This window comes from Notothenia rossii (assembly GCF_949606895.1).
Source record: "Notothenia rossii genome assembly, chromosome: 1".
NCBI lineage: Eukaryota > Metazoa > Chordata > Actinopteri > Perciformes > Nototheniidae > Notothenia > Notothenia rossii.
In genome coordinates this window covers 89,091,339-89,110,200 of record NC_136912.1, presented here as the reverse complement: position 1 = coordinate 89,110,200, position 18,862 = coordinate 89,091,339, and the positions used below count along the sequence as shown (strand labels likewise).

The following is an 18,862-nucleotide window of genomic DNA, read 5'->3' as shown; positions in this document are numbered from 1 at the left end:
TCGTGTGATTCAAAAATAAAATATTGAAAGATTGGCATCAAAGGACACATAGATTGATAGATACACAGTTATTAATAACATCTAAAAAAAAAATCCCTTTTCCCTCAAACTTTGCGTGACCCCCCTGGTGCCCCCTGGCGGCCCCCCGGGGGGTCGGGGCCCCCACTTTGAAAAACACTGCCTTAGAGTCACGCATTTTACTCAGGACATGTGTGATAATTGATTGATGAATCAATTTGAATGATCCATTCCAATTACCATTTATATCTTCACACGTTAACATATAAGTGTCCTTATAAACACACACAAGTCAGTTGACCTTTCTTCCTCCATTACTCACGCTGATGGTTTCATGATCCTCACACTGATTTTGACCCGCTGCGTTTCCATTGTTTTCCACCTATTTATCATCCTGGATCAAGGCAGATCCGCAGGGGCAAACCCTCTTAGATCATATTAGGTTAAGCCCCTCGTTTTACTGGAAACAAACTCAACTCCACGACCCCTGAGACATCCCTCGTGGGGAGAGGGGGTGTGCTGGTCACCTCCGGGTCGCTGTGACACATCACTAGCTCTACTTCTGGCACTGGATGAGGTGTTCGTAAGGTCCCCCATCTCCCCTGGATACGACAGCATCAGCACTATGACCAAACCACTTGGCCGTACATGATTCACACTTTAATAGGCGGGAACTGTGAAAAGATCATCGTTTGGTGTTTATGCAATGAGCTGTTTTATCCTCAAATGACATAAATCAACACATCAGCAGAAAACATTCCCAAACAATATAAATTGTACTAATCTAGTGGTAATCGTGTTTAACAGACCTTATTTGTTGAGTGATTATACGATAAATACAAGCAATGAACTGCATTTAAGTTTGCCATCTTAGATTATACATCTGTCAGATATTTGTGAAAATAAGTTCAAGTGGGGATACTTTTTAAAGGAAGATAATTGAATATGATTTATTATGTGGGACAGGATTGCTAAATCGTTTGCAAAGAAGAAAATAAGTTCTGTTTTAGATTTCGTTCCAATTTTTAAAGAAAAATAAATTGACTGTAAGAAGAATACAGGAATAGATGCGCTTTTAATATATTTACAGAACTCACATTTAGGCATGGAAAACTTGCTGTGTGTGTGTGTGTGTGTGTGTGTGTGTGTGTGTGTGTGTGTGTGTGTGTGTGTGTGTGTGTGTGTGTGTGTGTGTGTGTGTGTGTGTGTGTGTGTGTGTGTGTGTGTGTGTGTGTGTGTGTGTGTGTGTGTGTGTGTGTGTGTGTGTGTGTGTGTGTGTGTGTGTGTGTGTGTGTGTGTGTGTGTTGTATAAGAGGCACAGCATGTTTCCTATTAGTGCGGATGATTTCCCCCAGGAGCCGAGTCACAGAGCCTAAGTGTCGTCAGGAGACACAGTGTGTACTGTACTAAACAATGTGCTGAAAACCAGGGAGGTACAAAAGGATAACAAATATTTTACAGTTTAATAACATTGACAAAGAATGGATGAAATCAGGCATCATAAACCCATGTGTTACAAAAGTTATCGTGTTACATAAACACGCTTTCTTTTAACTCTGTGGGCCCGGTGTCTGTGTGTGTATACACTTTGATGGGAGTGTATACAGTACAGTGTAGACGTATGACAGAATGAGGTTTGATGGCTCTCTTACTCTAAATGCATTTGCACTTGTGTGTGTGAGTGAGAGGAGTTTACATATAGTAATCCAGGAAACACACATGACTGCATGTGATTGGGGTGTGAGGCACAGCAGACTGCTCCACTTCCAGCACAAACACAGCAGAAGAAACCGCCTCGATGTAAACGTCCGAGCGCCGCTCAGAGACGCCAGGTCGGCCTGGAAGCATCTGGAAGGTGATGTGTTGTTTCAAGCTTTAAAAGCAGGAGGAACGCTGGTGAAATTACCTCGTGGTTTCACTGCCTCTTTCTCTGCGGCATGCACAATTACCAGCGTGAGGAGAGAAATGGAAAGTGAAAAGGACCTGAGCGGTGGATGCTGGAACAGCGATCACACAGGCAGGGTGACATTATTGGATGTGAGATGTAATTTGGTTCCTTCAGGTTCTTGATCAGGAACATCTGAACTCTGTGTGTGTGAGAGAATGTGAGTGGTTAGCAGTGAGAATCCCCTTTTTTTCCATCATGTAACTTAAGTGCCTATTATGCCATATAACTAGTAATCTTCCGTGTTTCTTCCCAACCTTAAGCTCCTACATACTTGTGACGTGATGACAACGCATTGAAGTTGCAGCAATTTCCACATTTACAGATTTCATCAAATCAAGATGTTTGACCTGAAGCAGTCATACACACACGCACACACACGCACACGCACACACACACACACACACACACACACAAACACACACGCACACACACACAGGAGTGCCATATCTGTTCATCACAGAGTACGAGCAGCCGGGCATGAAACGTCGACTCACATTTGCCTAAAGATGGAGCATTTGATTTACATGTTTTAAGCCTTGAGTATACAGGCTGCTGCCAAAGTCAATATCAGTGCAGCACTTGTTTTTCCCAAACGGTTTAGCAGGACATTAAACATTTTGACAAAATTATCAAACCAACCCGCCTCTAGTGTGGCAGCCTCTGACCTCATAGCTAAATGTGTTTACTCTGGCTCAAATGGGCCATTTAGACTCCTTTTACTTTGTAAATACCAGTGTCATTTTTCTGGAGCTAATATTATAATATGCCAGTTTAAATACATTTGGCAATCGGCACGGCACAAGTGAGAGTGTGTGTGTGTGTGTGTGTGTGTGTGTGTGTGTGTGTGTGTGTGTGTGTGTGTGTGTGTGTGTGTGTGTGTGTGTGTGTGTGTGTGTGTGTGTGTGTGTGTGTGTGTGTGTGTGTGTGTGTGTGTGTGTGTGTGTGTGTGTGTGTGTGTGTGTGTGTGTGTGTGTGTGTGTGTGTGTGTGTGTGTGTGTGTGTGTGTGTGTGTGTGTGTGTAGGGCCTCTCTGATAGAGATGGCTGTAGGACCATGGCGACTCATGCACAGAGAGATGGGTGGTAAATGTTGTCATTCACTGCCTCAGCCATATGTGGTTATATAATTGCGGAGGGGAGTCTACAGGCTCTACCTGCATATTGATATTAGAACCCCTCTGCAAATATTAGTCTGAGGTGGTTTGATACCTCAGCAGTGATTGACACAGGCTAATTGAATTAGAGTGGCGGCAGAGACGGCACAGAGCTACATTAAGGCGCCCTGAAGGGGGACGTTCACGGCTCCTAACTTTACACTGTCTGTCCTCCAGCCATTATCATTGGACAGTGATCCAGAAAACCAGTGTCAATCTCACAGCCCAAACTAAAACATTTTTGAGGTAGACGCTCATGGCATAATGTGGTCAGTCACTCAGTCTGCTCTGTAGTTAATGTGTAGTCTTCAATTAGCCCGTTTACACAAACTCATGACAAAGATTCAGATGATTTACTGTGAAATTCGACGGTGATTAACAAGACTGGATCTTTTGTGTTTAGGGCAGTTATCTTTCTGGGACTAACAGGGCCCCCAAAGATATCCTGTGCTGTCCACACTGGGGCCTGCAGGGCTGGCTTAGCATTAGCTTAGCTTTAGCTTAGCTTTAGCCAGGATGCTGCAGTCTGTCTCTCAAAGCAGAGCTTTAGCTCGCTAACCAGAACCAGAAGTGTTCCCACCGATATGCGCCAAAGAAGCCCCCGTCATCTATCAGAGGGGCTTAATGATCCGAGAGATGAGAGGCGAGGCAGAGGGTGTTTGTGGGGAACGTAGTCTGTGGAGGACAGAGTCTGATCCCTGCTCCCTGGTGGGATAGTTAGCCTCAGGTGAAGGAAGATGAACGAGGAGCAGGGCAGAACTGCTCATGAATCTTCCTGTTTCTTTCCATCCCATCACGCCTCAGACGGCAGCTCCTCTATAACACAAGAGAGCACCAACTTGAAGAAAGATTTCTGGACAATAGTTGCAGTCGACGTCCAAGTCATTTTGTCTGAACTTGCGTGGCTTCAGGGAAAAAAACAATCCAGGTTTCAAAGTATTTTTTATCCTCTTTGTGTTGCATTTCTTCAAGCAATAAAGGTCCCATCCATCTGTTATAGAAGACAGGACACAAGGGTATTTTACATATCTGTCCACACCCTCCCTAACCTCCAAACCTTTTAAATATTTATTAAATGAAGTCCATCTATCTGATACCCTCACCTTAAAATCCCCTCCATCTGTACCTTGGAAAAGGTCAGGGGTTGAATCACTCTCTCATTGCAGTAAGACAGGACAGTTGGGCTGGCTGGATGGTCAGTGAAGATGAATATCAGGGAGAGATTAATGTAGCAAATGAAAGATTCCCCTCATTCCTCGAGCCTGAGTTGCTAGCAGGCTAATACTTGCGAGAGTAGGGCAGCTGGCAGTGATTAGCTTATGATTCACTTTAGCTGCACATAGAGGCAGCTTGTAAAAATATGAACGGTATAACTGTTTCCTGAGTTTGTGCTGACAGCAGCTCCCGGGAGAATTCTGCACTCTGCAGGAACACATGGCCACGCACTGGGGCCGGTGCCAACCCATGGATTAGCTACGCTCGCTAACAGCTAGCTTCTCCGCAGCTCGACTAACAAGGTGCCACACACACTTCCTCAGTTCTGTGGAGATGGACATGGAGGTCAAGTGCAGTCCATATACGGCTAAGCACCTACATTTGATACCCAGATGAACATGCTAATGAGTAGAAGGCAGTGAAAACCTTCAATGTAGGACCTTTGTGTTACTCTGCTGTTTCTCCCAAAGGCATAAAGCCTGTCATCTAAATACTGAATTCTTAATCGCGCGAAATGTGTGATTTGGAAAGTCTCCCCCTTGTTGGTACTGTAGGAATAATTTAGATATTTCAAATACAAGCATAAGCACAATATAAAACATGACTGTTAAAATGTACTACATACTTTTACTTGAGTTGTAAAAAAAATATTGGCTGCAAAATATACCTTTGTAAAGTCTTTATAGAGTGGTGTGGGAATGAGTCCTAAAACCCGGAAATTAATACGCTTTTAACACTTCCTTTCCTCTTGTTCCGAAGTCAATGTTTTTTTTTTAGCGTTTTGTGTTGAATGCCTGAAGTAAGGTCAGTAGTTCCAACAAGCTTAAGAGATTTTCACGTTTTGTTTAATGACATCAAATAGGTCAGTAAGTAAATACCCCCACTTGTGAATGTCGCAGCTTCTTGCACTTTGACCTTGGTTACCTTTTCCCTTTATAAACCACTCTCCACTGAATGACCTCCACAGAGCCACTGCCAGCTCCTGAGTGCCGGGTGGGACGCCCCTCATTCGGAGCAGTAGGTCATATATTGGGCTCCACTCAGGCCAGCAGAGAGCCGTCAGCTGGGGGCTCCACCGCCTCCAGAAACACTCTGTCATCACCTTCATATAGCGCTTACTGCAAACCATATGCCTTCACAGCAGCGCGGCGCGTAGCCGTAGGAACACAGCAGCAGTTTATGTGTTGGCATTCCTGATGTGCTGTCATAAGAGGGTAGTAAGTAGCTGTTGAATATTTGGGGAGGTGATTGACCTGCTCAGTTTAAAGGCAGGTCTGTTGGCCATCAGTCTGAGTATGAACCAAAGTTATGTTTAGATTAGCTAATATCAAAAGTGCTACATTAAGTCATTAAATCGGGGGACTTTTTCAATTTCACAGTAAACATTGAAGTGTCTGAACAGAAACAAGCCAAGGTGTTTGCTGCTCCTGGGTGACCTATTCACCATCATCTCACAAAGGCAAGCAATACGCGCATTCCATATCTTTATTGTTACTACTAGCCTGGCTCTGTACCAAGGTAACACAATCCTCTACAGCGCAATATGCATACAACCTGTTTTCATTGTTGCATGGTTCAAATAAACATTCATTCTGTGTTGATTAATAAGCTTGTGCTGCTTTTTTAAATAATAAACCTTATGTTCATTCATTTCATGATAGATTTTGAATCTGCACGTTCAAGTTGAATCTCCAATTGTGTTTTTAGATTGTTGGATCAAATGAAACACATAAATAAAAGGCACGAACAAACCTTTATTTGTAACACTCTGATGTGGAAACCCCCACTGACTGTGACTTGTCATTTTAGTATTTATTTTTTCCTCAAAAATCATGAATCTAAACACCATTGTGCTTTTGTGTGTGTGTGTGTGTGTGTGTGTGTGTGTGTGTGTGTGTGTGTGTGTGTGTGTGTGTGTGTGTGTGTGTGTGTGTGTGTGTGTGTGTGTGTGTGTGTGTGTGTGTGTGTGTGTGTGTGTGTGTGTGTGTGTGTGTGTGTGTGTGTGTGTGTGTGTGTGTGTGTGTGTGTGTGTGTGTGTGTGTGTGTGGTTACATTTGAGTGCATCCTCTGCTGTTTGTTGACTTAAGGTCATAATATGTGGTATTTGGACGATTACATGTGGGGAGCGCGAGTTTCCACAGCCTGGGATGTGTCTTCTACTTCTTAAACTTCTACTAATTCTACTTCTACTTCTGATCCTTCTTTTCCTCCTCATCCTTCTTCTTCTTCTTGTCAGATGACGTGGTCAGCGGGCCGACATGTAGCTCCTGCGTTGATTGAGACGTCACCATTTTTGCAGAATTTTATACAGAAATGATTGAGACTGTCGAGAATGGATTGGATGTTTTTAATATATCCCTCCCTCTCTGTGTGTCCTGCAGGGTGTCGGGTCCCCTCCTGTCTCCAGGGATGAAAGCAACAGGGACGCCTCCTCCTCCTCTGGAGAAACAGCACCTCCACCCTCAACACAAGCCCTACTCTCACTATCACCACCATCAGCCTGCCAACGACGGTAAGACCGAGACATCTGTCTGAAAGGAACCTGTTTCTAGAAATATGTTTTGGCTTCGAAAATATTCACTGCCGTTTCAATTGAATATCCTGAAATGTTCCCCTGTTACATCGCTCTTATATAACTTCCTTAGTGTCAGATCACTTGGATATACATGAGAACACCCCTGTGTCCTTTTTCAAACACTCGCTGCAGCCACATGAAAGTCCTGAGGAGAGGAAGTTGTCTCTCGCTGCTCCGTCTGAGTGTATTCAGGACAGAGGGAGATTACAGTCGTAGAGACAGAGTGGGGGAAACCACACGCCGGAAGCCTTTTCCCCCGAGCTGAATTAGCCAACAAAACGCTGGCTCATGTCTTCAGCTGTCTCTCAGCGCCCCAACATGGCCGACTCAGCTGCCACTCCAGAGCCTTTTTCCTAATGCCTTAAACACTGTTTTCCCTGTAAAGATCTACACATGGACGTCTCTGAAACCACACTGCGGTCCCAGAGTTGCGTAAAAGCGCTCCAGTCAGAGCTGCCTCCCCATTATGGAGCCTCCTGCGGTCCTCTCGGAGACGATGGGACTTACTATGGGCTGGCGCTGCGAGCAGGAGCACAAATATAGCATTGTCATAATTTGAGATCAACGTTTAGTTTCATCCAGATGGAGCGGATGCTGACTGATTATAGAAAAGCATCGCCCGCTGGTGGCAGCCCGTCAGCTCTGAGTCCCGTTTCACTCCCAGGGTCCCTGTGGAGGCTTTAAATGGCTCAAATGTAGTTTTTGATATTCAAGGTCTGAAAATGTCTGGAATTGTAGGAAGTCAGGCAATTCATCTGGACTATTTAGTGAAAAGTAAATATTTGTTATGATGTCATATACTATATATATTATTTTGTTATACATTACTATTTATAAAAATATATTTTTCAAAACATTAAATGATATATTATAAGACATTTCTATACCAGTTTTCATAGTAATAAGATTTTGAAACATAATATTATTATTATTAATATTATTAAAGTTTTTTTTACTGTTAATGTTTTTTATTACTTATTTATGCTTTTATTATGACTTACTATAATATCACATTTGATCACATTGATATACTATGACTTTGTTAGATGTGCTATACTTTGGTTTTAATGACTTTTAATATTTTTGAGACATTTATGGGACACGCTGTCTTTTTTTCAAGGCATAGCCGCTTCATGAATTTATGACAATTTTGAGACGTACTTCTTTGAGACTTTTTAAAAAACAGAATATTTGATTATTCAACATCTTAATGGAATTTCTTATGCCATACATTACGACTTTAAATGTATTTTATAATCATGCTCTTATGAAGTCGACTTGTTCGCATGTTTAATGGGCTTGGCCACAATAAGTGGTTGGAATTGAGATTTGTCTTGTTTTTACCACCTCAGTGCGTTTAGGTATTCATTGCTCATATATTATACTAAGACTTATCTATACGTTATACTTTACTTTGCTTTTTTTGAAGTCATCCTACTGTATGACTTGTTTTTGGTTGCATTCTTATGACAAACTATGACTTTGATCACATTCTTGTGACAGAAAGTGAGGTTTTCAATGTGCCACATCTCATTTCCTAGAATACCAGGGCAGCTTTCAGAGCTGCTTCCATTTCGGGGACTCGTACAGGATGGAGCAGACGGTCGGAGGCGTCCACGTCCCCGCAGACTCTCAAAACTACAACTCCCATCAGCACAACGGCTTCCACATGAACACCAGCAACACCGGCACTGCAGGTCAGGTCCCTTCACCCCTACCCACAAAGATCGCCTGAATACTTTTCATACAAATGTTAAAACTACTCTTAATCTCCTTTCTTCAGGCTTCAACCTGACCCAGGAGCTCCAGGGCGGCGCAGGATGTCAGTTCTCCTCCAGCCCCGAGGAAAACATTTTCTTCCAGGTGGGAAACTTCGACCGCAGCCTGAGCCACATGTCCTCCGTCTACTCAGAGACTTAGAGCAACACTGGAGCAGAAACGCTTCGTCCTCACAGCTGGATCCCTCTTCTCGACTTCCCGTTTCCTCTTTTTTTTTAAACATACTAAGATATGGGGTCACTCTGAATATCTAGACCTTGATCTATCCTACGCTCCAGATGGATGTGTAACCAGCAGGATGTCATTAACTTCTCACCTGAAGTAATTCAATGATGAAAAATGGCTCAAAATAGTTTCCCTTCCTTTGTGATTTGTGACCCCTTTAAACAAGGATGTCATGTCACAGGTTGCATATTCCTTCCAGTTGTGACGAGTTTAACCAAACAATAGTTTCCTTGTCCTAAGTGAATCATTTTAGCATTCTCCAGTAATTCATATTTTACCAAACAAAGATCAGCATCTTGCTCTTCCAATGTATGAATGACACAAGTCAAAGAAGTAACACAGGGCTGTCCTTTTATTAGCAAAGTCAAAGAAGCTTAAAAATCAAGATGTAAAAACATTAATATGTGCCCTTCAGTCGATTTAAAGAATCAAAAATGCTATATTTCTTAGATTCTTAAAGCACATCTAGAACTCACGTACACAAGCAGGTTTTTCAGCGTAATCATATTAACTTCAAACACAACAAAGCGACTGAAGGAAACGTCCTCTCCCTCCTCTTCATGCGTTTGCTCTCTAATCTACATCCTTCAATCTGTCTCAGACTGAAGTGTGCATTAGAATATATATAAATGTTGCCGTGTTTTAAGCAGTGGAAAAAAAACTTGTTTGTATTTTGTCGTTAAGTGTTTTGCTTTTTTTGATTTATCTCTGCAGGAGGGTTTGAACTCATTAAATCTGCAATAATGCAGAAGAAAACCCACCTACTTATTATATGTATAAAATGTACAGTTTGTTTACAGCAATCATTTGAATGTTTGTCATTTCTCAATTTAAGGAATAAATAATTGAATGATCCCGTGACATTTATCTTTTTTAACATATAATGGACAATATCAAAAACAAAAATCTCAAACCACATTTAGTTGTACACGTCTGTTAAATATACAATGTTCAAGTCTGACCTTTGATAACGCGCACCATGACAAAAACACTCAGACTGTGGGCGTGTTGTTCCCTCTAGTGGACGCTAGTGAGTACTGCAGGCAGGAAAACATCCGCTCTCATGAAGCCTCAGTGTGTCTTACACTTCTTATTTCTGCTTCCTCTTGTTATGATAGCTCTGATAATAGAAATTAAGGAAGAGGATCATGAGGGAGACGCAGTAGACGAATACCAACGCGTTCATAGAGTCGGGGAAGTCGCAGTCTGCAAACAGGTTGTAGCCCGAGTGCAGGAGGAACAGCACAAACTGCACCTGTAAGTGGGGTAAAGTTCAGATCGGATTGGCTCACAAACATATCGTCAGAGCAGTCACATTCCTCTCATTCAGATCAGAGATTACTCACGAGCTGCAGAGACGTCAGGTATTTCTTCCACCACAGGTACTTCTGCATGTGAGGGCCGATGGCAGCCAGGCCGTAGTAAGAGTACATCACCACGTGGACAAAGGTGTTCAGCAGGCCAATGAAGAACGCTGCGGGGAATAAAAACATGTAGCGAAAGGAAAGCTTAAGTCAGGGAATCCCAAACAGAGAGGCCTGGAGGTATAACAGTTAAAAGGACAACAGGAAGTCTACACATCCTCTGCTGCAGACTGAAGACCAGTGTTGGAAGAAGAACTCAAATCCTTTACTAAAAGTGGTGCTTTTGGGGGTTTCCCCTCCCCTGTAGTGTTTTGTATAGGATCCATGTAAATGGTCTGTAAAGGCTAACATCCAGAAGTTCCCTCAAGAGTGAGTTTCTCTCCCACTTCCACCTGCCTTAAACTCCTCCATTTGTTTACTTCAGGAACATAGTGACATCAATTTGTAACACTCGCACATCTATTGGCTGGCGCTCCAACACATTGTACATGATAGAGGTTGACCAATCACAACAGAGCTGGCTAGCTAACCAATCAGAGCAGACTGGGCTCTGGTTTCAGACAGAAGGGGAAAAGAGGCAGTATGAGAGAAATAAAGAGCTTTTTGAACATTAAAGCATGGAAACATGTCCCAGGAGAGACACTACATACAAATATGAACCTAAACATGAGTATAATACGGCCCCTTTAACATACCTGCATGTTTCTTGCTGTTTGTATTTTTATGGTTACTTGCATTTGTTATAAGTCACTTTGGCTTAATTAAATGTAACCGTCATTTTTTGCAAAGAAAATGATCAGGTTTTTGTTTATTCCCAGGTGGTTGGTAAAAGGTAAAGGCAACCATTAGAACATCTGTTGAAGGATTACATGTTGCCACTTATAATAACTCTAAATATTGTTCCTTATTTATTTAGTTTTTGTATAAGAACACACTGAAATTGCAAGTAATCCAACATTTGTCTTATTAATTCTAAGGACATGTCTGAATGTGTTTTATGATGGTACATGTACTGTAAGTGAGTTTGAAAATATGTGTATCTAGAAAAGCTGTGCCCTGAAATAAAGGATTGGCAAACACATTTATGAGATCTGTGAGTGAATTAAGAATCCACCGGCACAAGTTTTAACATGTGAGGAAACATTGTTATGTTGCACCTTTCTTTCTAACCAAAGGTTACCAAGAACCTTTGTTAGAGTTACATTTGGCTCAAGAGTATCCCTCAGTCCCATTGTTAACACAGTGTAACTAACTAGTTCATGAGACACATCTATGCAAGGGATCAGATAGCATTTGAACACTGGGATGGATGGAACACAAATTAACTTAAAAAGGAACGAGAGAAATAACTTTGTTCCTTTATAGTCATAAAAAAAAGGGTATTTTTTGTCTCTTTTTGTTCATTTCCATTTTATACAATATTATAAACGCATTACAAATCTATTTTAAATCCTCCATTATGAATTTGCCTCAGGGGGCTTTAAATACACATCATGAACACCCTCAGATCCTCGCAGTGAAAGGAAAACCTCCTTCCACACCACAAAAGAAACACACCTCTCCCTCCTTCCGTCTTAAGCTCCTGGGTTAAACCTGAATGACTGATTTCTTTGGAAATCAGGAATAATTATATATGCATCAGCATTCCTTATTGAAGTGTAACGCTGAGGGAGTTCCCGTCGACAAAACCCATAGTTTGAGGTGTATTACTATTGTTGGTAGTAATTTTGTTTTTTACAAATCCCATAAAAAGACCAGAATCATGTCTTTATATGTCTGTTAGATTGCATGTATATCGTTTCTAGATAACTTATGGATTCAACATATAGTAACTGTGGTTTTTGGCCTTTGTTTCTCAATCATGAGTGGAAAAATGTATTTGTTGGTGACAATTGTTCAGTTTTTAAAATGTAATATAATGTCTATGTAGGACAAAGTTCCTCAGTAACAGTAATCTTGTTCATTTTAATAATGAGTACAACCCTCAGAATATTTTGCCAATTTCTGTTCAAAGCTATCTCTTATTTGATTTTTTTATCTGCACAGCTCTCCACTTTTAAATTATATTTTTTGTCATATTTTTACTGTACTTAATATTTGGTATTTACATGTTGTGAACATATTCTCTTTATCTTTACAATAGTCTTTAAATTGTACTACTTGTTGCTGCTTTCTACAACGTATTCCTCTTTCTGTGTCCACTTTTTGAACTGATGGCTATTGTAAGAAATGTAAGAAGCGTTTTCTTACATTTCTTACACCACAGCAAATTCTTAGTATGTGTAAACCTACTTGGCAATAAACCTGTTTCTGATTCGGGGATGAGTTCCAACAATTTCTAGGACAACAGCGTAGAACAAAGAATTTAAATACTCTGAGTAAGAGCCCAGCCTCGTGTTGGCTAACCCTGTAGAGCAGATAACAAAGGAATGTGAAGGTGAAGTCATAGTTAGGTATGTCACAGTCATAATATATGACGTGCAAACGCATCATAAAAAAAGGTCACAATTTAGTAGGTCACAAAAAGTTCTAAAAAAAATAAATTGTGTAGTATATTGAAAAAAACCTTAAAAAAATGATAACGAATAAATAAATATAACATTAAAAATTCAGTGTGTAAAAAAACATTTGTAAAATCCCTTGAAATGTTAAAAAGCAAACTAAAAACCTATCTTTTAATATGGCTTTTCATTTGGGTTAACCTTCAATTCTCTCTATTATCACTGGCCATGTTTTACTGTATTTGTTCTGTTTTGCTTTTTAAATTGTTTTATTTTAACATATTATCACTGTAGACATTTTATCTTGTTATGTATTAATGTTAATATTATTTGAATATTGTTGTTATGTTTTCTGTAAAGCACTTTGGGCTGCTTTGTGCATGAAAGGTGCTATACATATAATTATTATAATAAAACTTCCGGTGCATCTGAAAAGGTCATTTTTTATATAAAACGTAATACTAAAGTATGCCATAGAAAATGCATATTTAAAAATGTAATAGTATAGTGTGTCACAAATGTAATTAATTCTTCAAAAGTTATGAATCTAATATAAAAAATATATTCATAAGGCTTCGTTCAGTAGGTCATAAAAATGTAATATCACTCACCACCTTCAAAGCCCTAAACAACCCGGCCCCTCCCTAACTCTCTGACCTCATCCACCTCAGATGCAAACGCCCTAAAGACCCCAGGACTAAGCTCTGGACCCGGGGTGCATCGTCCCTCTGGAACCCCCTCCTGATACACATCAGACCATCAACCACCCCATCATCCTCCAAACAAGCCCTCAAAAACACACTTCTTCAAACTGGATTTTTCCTCAGAAGTATTGCATTCAAAATTATAAAAAAGTCAGTGTTGCTTGTTGTTAAAAAAAATAATCATAGTATATACAGAAGTACTGATTTTAGTATGTCGGGAAAAAAAGTCATAATAAATAGTATTTAACAAAAATATAATAAAAAATGTCACAGTATAGTATGTAGTAAAAGATCATAGTATACAGTGTTGAATAAAACACATAGATAAATTGTCATAATATGTTACGCAGTGAAAATGTCAAAGTATAGGATATAGATTTTCAATATGGTCCGTCAGTTTTAGTTGGAGCCATCTCAGCTGTTTAGTCTCATGCAGGCAGACGGCCCCTCACAGTCTCAGCGTGGTCTTAGTTTGACCCTGAGAGTGGATTTGGCCTGAAACCGGACAGAGCTGAAACACTGTCAGAGGGCATGGAGTCCATCTTATCAGGAGGATACCCCCCTGAATCACTGCCTGCTAGGGGCGGAGCTTATTCAATCTCATATCTATTTAAATAAGTTCCCAATTTGGGATAAATAAAGTATATATCTATCTATCTATCTAGGAGGCGTGTGGCGCAGTGGATAGTGCGTTGTTGTTCGGATCAGGGGAGCACAGGTTCAAACCCCACTGCAGTCAGCATGTCGTTGTGTCTGAGACACTTCACCCCAAATTGCTCCTGTGGGGATTGCCCACAGTATTGAGTATGTAAGTTGCTTTGGATAAGAGCGTGTAATGTAATGTAACTATCAATCTGTCTATCTAGTATTAAATACATCTGTGTCACAAGTCATTCATAAAAAATAAGTTTTTAAAAGCAACAGTTGAGTATCAAAAGTAATAGTATTTAATACAAAAATATATAATAAAAAAATAGTCACAGTAACGCATGTATCAAAAAATCTCATAGTATAGTACGTAATAAAAAAGTTATAGTTTAGTATCTAGTAAAATAGTCATATTTTGTTGCATTTCATAAAAAGGTAATTAAATAAGTCACAGATTAGTACGTAGTAAAAAACGAATGATAGTATCGTCGTTCATAAAAAGATATAATAAAAAAGTATCTAGCCGGTGATAAAATGTAGATATTAACCGGATAGCGCTACAGTCATCTTCACTTGATGTGAGCGTGGGGCTGTTTGAAGTGCAGCAGCTCCAAGGCCCCTCCCGAACCCCCCCCCCCCCCCCCCCCCCCTGCCTGGGAGTGACCGTTGCAGGAAGAGGGAGGAGCGCCTCCTTTGTTTTAGGCCGGTGTTTACATTCCTCAAGAGCGGAAATTCAAAAAATGCACAGAAATAACTAGAACAAGCACTCATAGTGAAGCAGGTCAAGAAAGAGCCACAGTATATTATCTCAAAATGTCGAAAAGTAATTAAAAAAGCCATAGTATGTCACAACACATGTCCTTTAACACAGGGGGACGAAACTACATGTGCCTCGATGAAACCAGTCCGCTAGAACCAGACACAAAGTGACGACGGGAAACAGCTCAGAGGCCCCCTGGGGCCGGAGATTAAAGAAGACGCTGAACAATACAGACCTGGCAGAACCTGACCTTCATGCAACACGTTTTCAGACATTTGAACACATTTTTAGGCCTTGGATAGCAACATTTAAAGTGTTGATTTAGCACATAGTCTGTTTTAAGGCTAATGCTTCTTAAAGGATCATTTCTTGTTGGTTTTGGTCTTTCTGTGTCTTTTTTTTTTTATGGTAAGTAGAATACCACCAGATCTATCCACATCCACACGGTCAAGTGTTTTGTAAATGTCATTGACAGTAAATGAATAAAAAAGTTGACTTACATTGTCCTCCTGCCACAAACTTGATTCCCGCCCACCAGTTGAACATCAGGGGTCCGTGGTGGAAAGTGTGGAGGAACGTCAGCTGCCGGTTCTTCTTCCTCAGGATGAAGAAGAGCTGCTCAAAGATGGAGAATGAGAGTCATTTCAATTCTTTATTTGACTTATGATACAATACAAAATATGTGATTTAAATACGCACCGTGTCACTGAGCTCTATGACCTTTGAGAAGAAGAACCACCAGCAGGCTCTGGCCATCTGGACGAAGGAAACAACAGAAATAGGTGAGTTTAACTCATTATTCACACTGTAGGATTATCTTACTATAAATGACGTTCTACGTGTAGATTGTGAAAGATGAAACGTGTGCATACACATTAAAATGAGTGAATGTGTGTATGGAGACACTTGCTTACCCTCACTGCCAACGGGCTGTTGCTGTAATCTACCGGCTGACAGAGGTAGCTGTAGTTCGAGAGCCAGGATGTGACCAGGAACTGGGAAATATTCATAACATCAAATGACACCACAGAGATCACCAGATATATTATATAACAGACATTTCCACTATTTCCATGAGTGACCTGGTTTATCCATATATCCATACAATAACTTCACATTAAACAGTAGCAAGATCACCATTTATATCAAAGAACAGACATTTATTTTCCATGATCTCTTTCCTCATGAGTGACCTGGTTTATTTTCTAAAACGGTACACAAAGCGGGTCGAACGCACCTCATAGAACATGTATCCTGACAGGCCGACCATGGAGAAGTTGTAGACGATGAGGACGCCTTTGAGGTCCAGGGGCTCTCTGTGTTTCATCAGACGAGGTCCGGCCCACACCACACACAGGTACAGCAGGAAGATGATGGCCACGGGGACCGGGGAGTAGACCAGCAGCCACGCATCCGTACGCTTATCTGGAACAAGGTAAATGGGCGTCCATTTTTACAGTGCTTTTACAGTCTTTACAACCCCGCTAATCACTTTTCCTTAAACAACTCACCCATTCATTCAGAGGCAGAGGCTGCTCTACAAGATGCCACCTGCTCAGGTAGACTAGTTTTCACACATATTGACCACTATTTCAAATACATATATCACAGGATACACCTCGAGCAAGAGATACAGAACTATTATTGAGGTTTCAGGAGCTGCCTTATAGATTTTACCAAATTCCAGTACTGATTCTTTCGTCTTCTGCACAGGAAGTGTGTCTTTCTCAAGTCAGGTGACCAGTTGTGTGTATGGTCATGTTAACCAAGTCAAAATATCATGATATACAATACTACTTGACACATGTCTGATTATAGTTACAAGTTGTGAGAGCTGCATAGATTTATTTTAGTTTCTACAGGAAATGACAATTCTTCTCCCAGGTCAGCTCCAGGTGACCCGTGTGTGTGTGTGTGTGTGTGTGTGTGTGTGTGTGTGTGTGTGTGTGTGTGTGTGTGTGTGTGTGTGTGTGTGTGTGTGTGTGTGTGTGTGTGTGTGTGTTTTAGAGAATGAACCAAAATCTGATAAAGAAAACTGGAAACGTAAAAATACAAACAGGCAGTTTTTGGTCTTGATGGCTAACCGTGTGACAAGCCACAAAGCAGTCATTGTGAGGACAAACAGGGAAACACATTTGCAGCTCCAAACTCCCACACACACACACACACAAACAGAGAGAGAGAGAGAGACACACACACAATGAACACAGGCTTGTTGTTTTTACTGAACTGTAGTCTTTATGTGGGGAAAAGATATCACTACATACCTCCATGTTCCACCATCTTCTGGTGAACAGACAGGACGCTTTGCCACGCAGAGGCCATCTAGACTCCAAAATAAAGTAAATCATTACAAAACATTTCAAAAACACCCCAATCTGAAGCATTTAAACACACATCCACTCACTGAGGATACATACCTTGCAACGGGGCGTTAAACCGGCGGAATGGAGGGACCTCCTGATGTCACTTTATGGAGGATAAGAGTCGGCAAACTTCAGCTCCAGGCGCAGCAGCTGATCCAGATGTCTTCCTGCTCTCAATGAATGGAGAGAGTTTGAGCGAGCTCCGGCCCCAGAAGCACGCGGAGAGTCCGAATTGATCCGACAGAAACTCGCAGCACGCGCCTAGCTCCAAATGCAAGAGAGTGGAAAAAAGTACGAAGCCGATTTGAATCACTTCCTGATTGTCTCCGCTTCGGCTTTTTTTTCTTTTACGAGTTCATTCTGTTGTTATGGTCGCCACACAGCAGATGGCGCTGTTTCCTGCAGAACGCTGACCCACTTTCCGTTTGGGGATTTCACTTTGCATTTGTTGCATAGCAGTTGATGATATCATGCATATTATTACACTTATTATATATAACAAACAAACAACAAAACACCCTCTTGTCCACCAGACTGAATAAACAACTGTTTCGACTGCAACTTGGCCATTAAAAAAAAAGTATAATAATAAAATACAAAAAATTAATAAAAAACACAAATTATAGATAGTTAGAATAATTACAAAAATAACTATTATTATTATTGTCATTATAGTGAATTAGAAAAAGTAAAAGTATACACTTAAGAAAAAATTGTTTAAGTACCAGTATATTATGCAGTAAAAAACAAATAGTACTATTCTAAAAACCGAACTGTTTTGACTGCACTTTGGGCAATAAATAATAATAATACAAAATGCAACAAAAAGATTTTAATAACAAAACATCTCACCTCTGTACATAGATCATAGACATTTTTGTCTCTTTTGAAGCCAACGCATTAGCACATACTGTTGGGGAATCATTTCCCCTGCATGTCATCTTTCGCCCTCTGACGCAGCTGACCAGCCTTATAACCGTTATCTCCCACAAGGAGGGGCTGCCCTAGCATATTGTTGATGTAACCATTTTATGACCGGGCAACTCTCTGTCAGAGAGGCCGAAGCTCCAAATATACCGTTAGTGTTTGCCATCAAAGCTCCAGCTCTCCTCTTGTCTCTCTGATAAATGTCTTTGTCTTCGGCGATTAGACCCCGATCCTGAAATCGTATCTAAAGGGGGAAATGCAGCCGTGAGCATATAGGGAACCCCCCCGGGCTCTATACACTGGTGATGATGCTGAAGATCTGGATTTGATGAGGAGATGGGATGAGGTCTTCGGATTAACCCTCCTGGCATTTGATATGATGAAAGGAGGTGGATGGGGAGGAGGCGGGCGACATTTAAAATCACGCAACTGAAATGTATAAAATAATCTCACAATGCAATCTTGTTATAGCTGTGGAAAAGAAAGTCTTTGCATTTCTGCATTTTGTTGTTTAGGAGGAATCTCTTTTCTGGTTTGAACTCCTCAACTCTGCAATAATGTGAAGAATCCAGCCTACTGCATTAAACTTTGTACAGTTATTTACAGCAGTCATTTCAAAGTTTGTCATTGCTCAATATAAAGGCAAATTTAAAAGTGATCACATGACTTTTGTGGGCATA

General features: G+C 40.8%; 2 protein-coding genes across 4 annotated transcripts in view; one reads left to right on the top strand and one right to left on the bottom strand.

Annotated features, from left to right (window-relative positions):
• glis1b (GLIS family zinc finger 1b) overlaps window positions 1-9,766 on the top strand; it is an 80,761-nt gene extending 70,995 nt beyond the window's left edge. For all 3 annotated transcript variants that reach the window (XM_079656480.1, XM_079656481.1, XM_079656479.1), the window contains 3 exons: window positions 6,715-6,845; window positions 8,450-8,605; window positions 8,692-9,766. In XM_079656480.1, the coding sequence (XP_079512606.1) occupies window positions 6,715-6,845; window positions 8,450-8,605; window positions 8,692-8,828 (424 nt within the window). In that variant the 3' untranslated portion in view covers window positions 8,829-9,766. The remainder of the gene's footprint in view (window positions 1-6,714; window positions 6,846-8,449; window positions 8,606-8,691) is intronic.
• LOC307023378 (very long chain fatty acid elongase 4-like) lies at window positions 9,247-17,618 on the bottom strand. The gene is made up of 8 exons (XM_079656606.1): window positions 17,310-17,618; window positions 17,157-17,214; window positions 16,127-16,314; window positions 15,804-15,884; window positions 15,589-15,645; window positions 15,390-15,504; window positions 10,259-10,386; window positions 9,247-10,167 (listed from the first exon to the last, which is right to left on the bottom strand). The coding sequence occupies exons 2-8, from the start codon at window positions 17,212-17,214 to the stop codon at window positions 10,003-10,005; spliced, it is 792 nt and encodes a 263-aa protein (XP_079512732.1). The 5' UTR covers window positions 17,310-17,618; the 3' UTR covers window positions 9,247-10,002.
• Between the last annotated feature and the right edge of the window lie 1,244 nt (window positions 17,619-18,862).

Bases quoted from the DNA above. Each gene is read 5' to 3' on its own strand.
- LOC307023378 (XM_079656606.1), bottom strand. From the start codon at position 17,214: ATGGCCTCTGCGTGGCAAAGCGTCCTGTCTGTTCACCAGAAGATGGTG. The intron at 16,315-17,156 runs GTATGTAGTGAT...ACCTTGTTCCAG, and splicing joins GAAGATGGTGGAACATGGAG to ATAAGCGTACGGATGCGTGG. The intron at 15,646-15,803 runs GTAAGCAAGTGT...TCCTTCGTCCAG, and splicing joins ACAGCCCGTTGGCAGTGAGG to ATGGCCAGAGCCTGCTGGTG.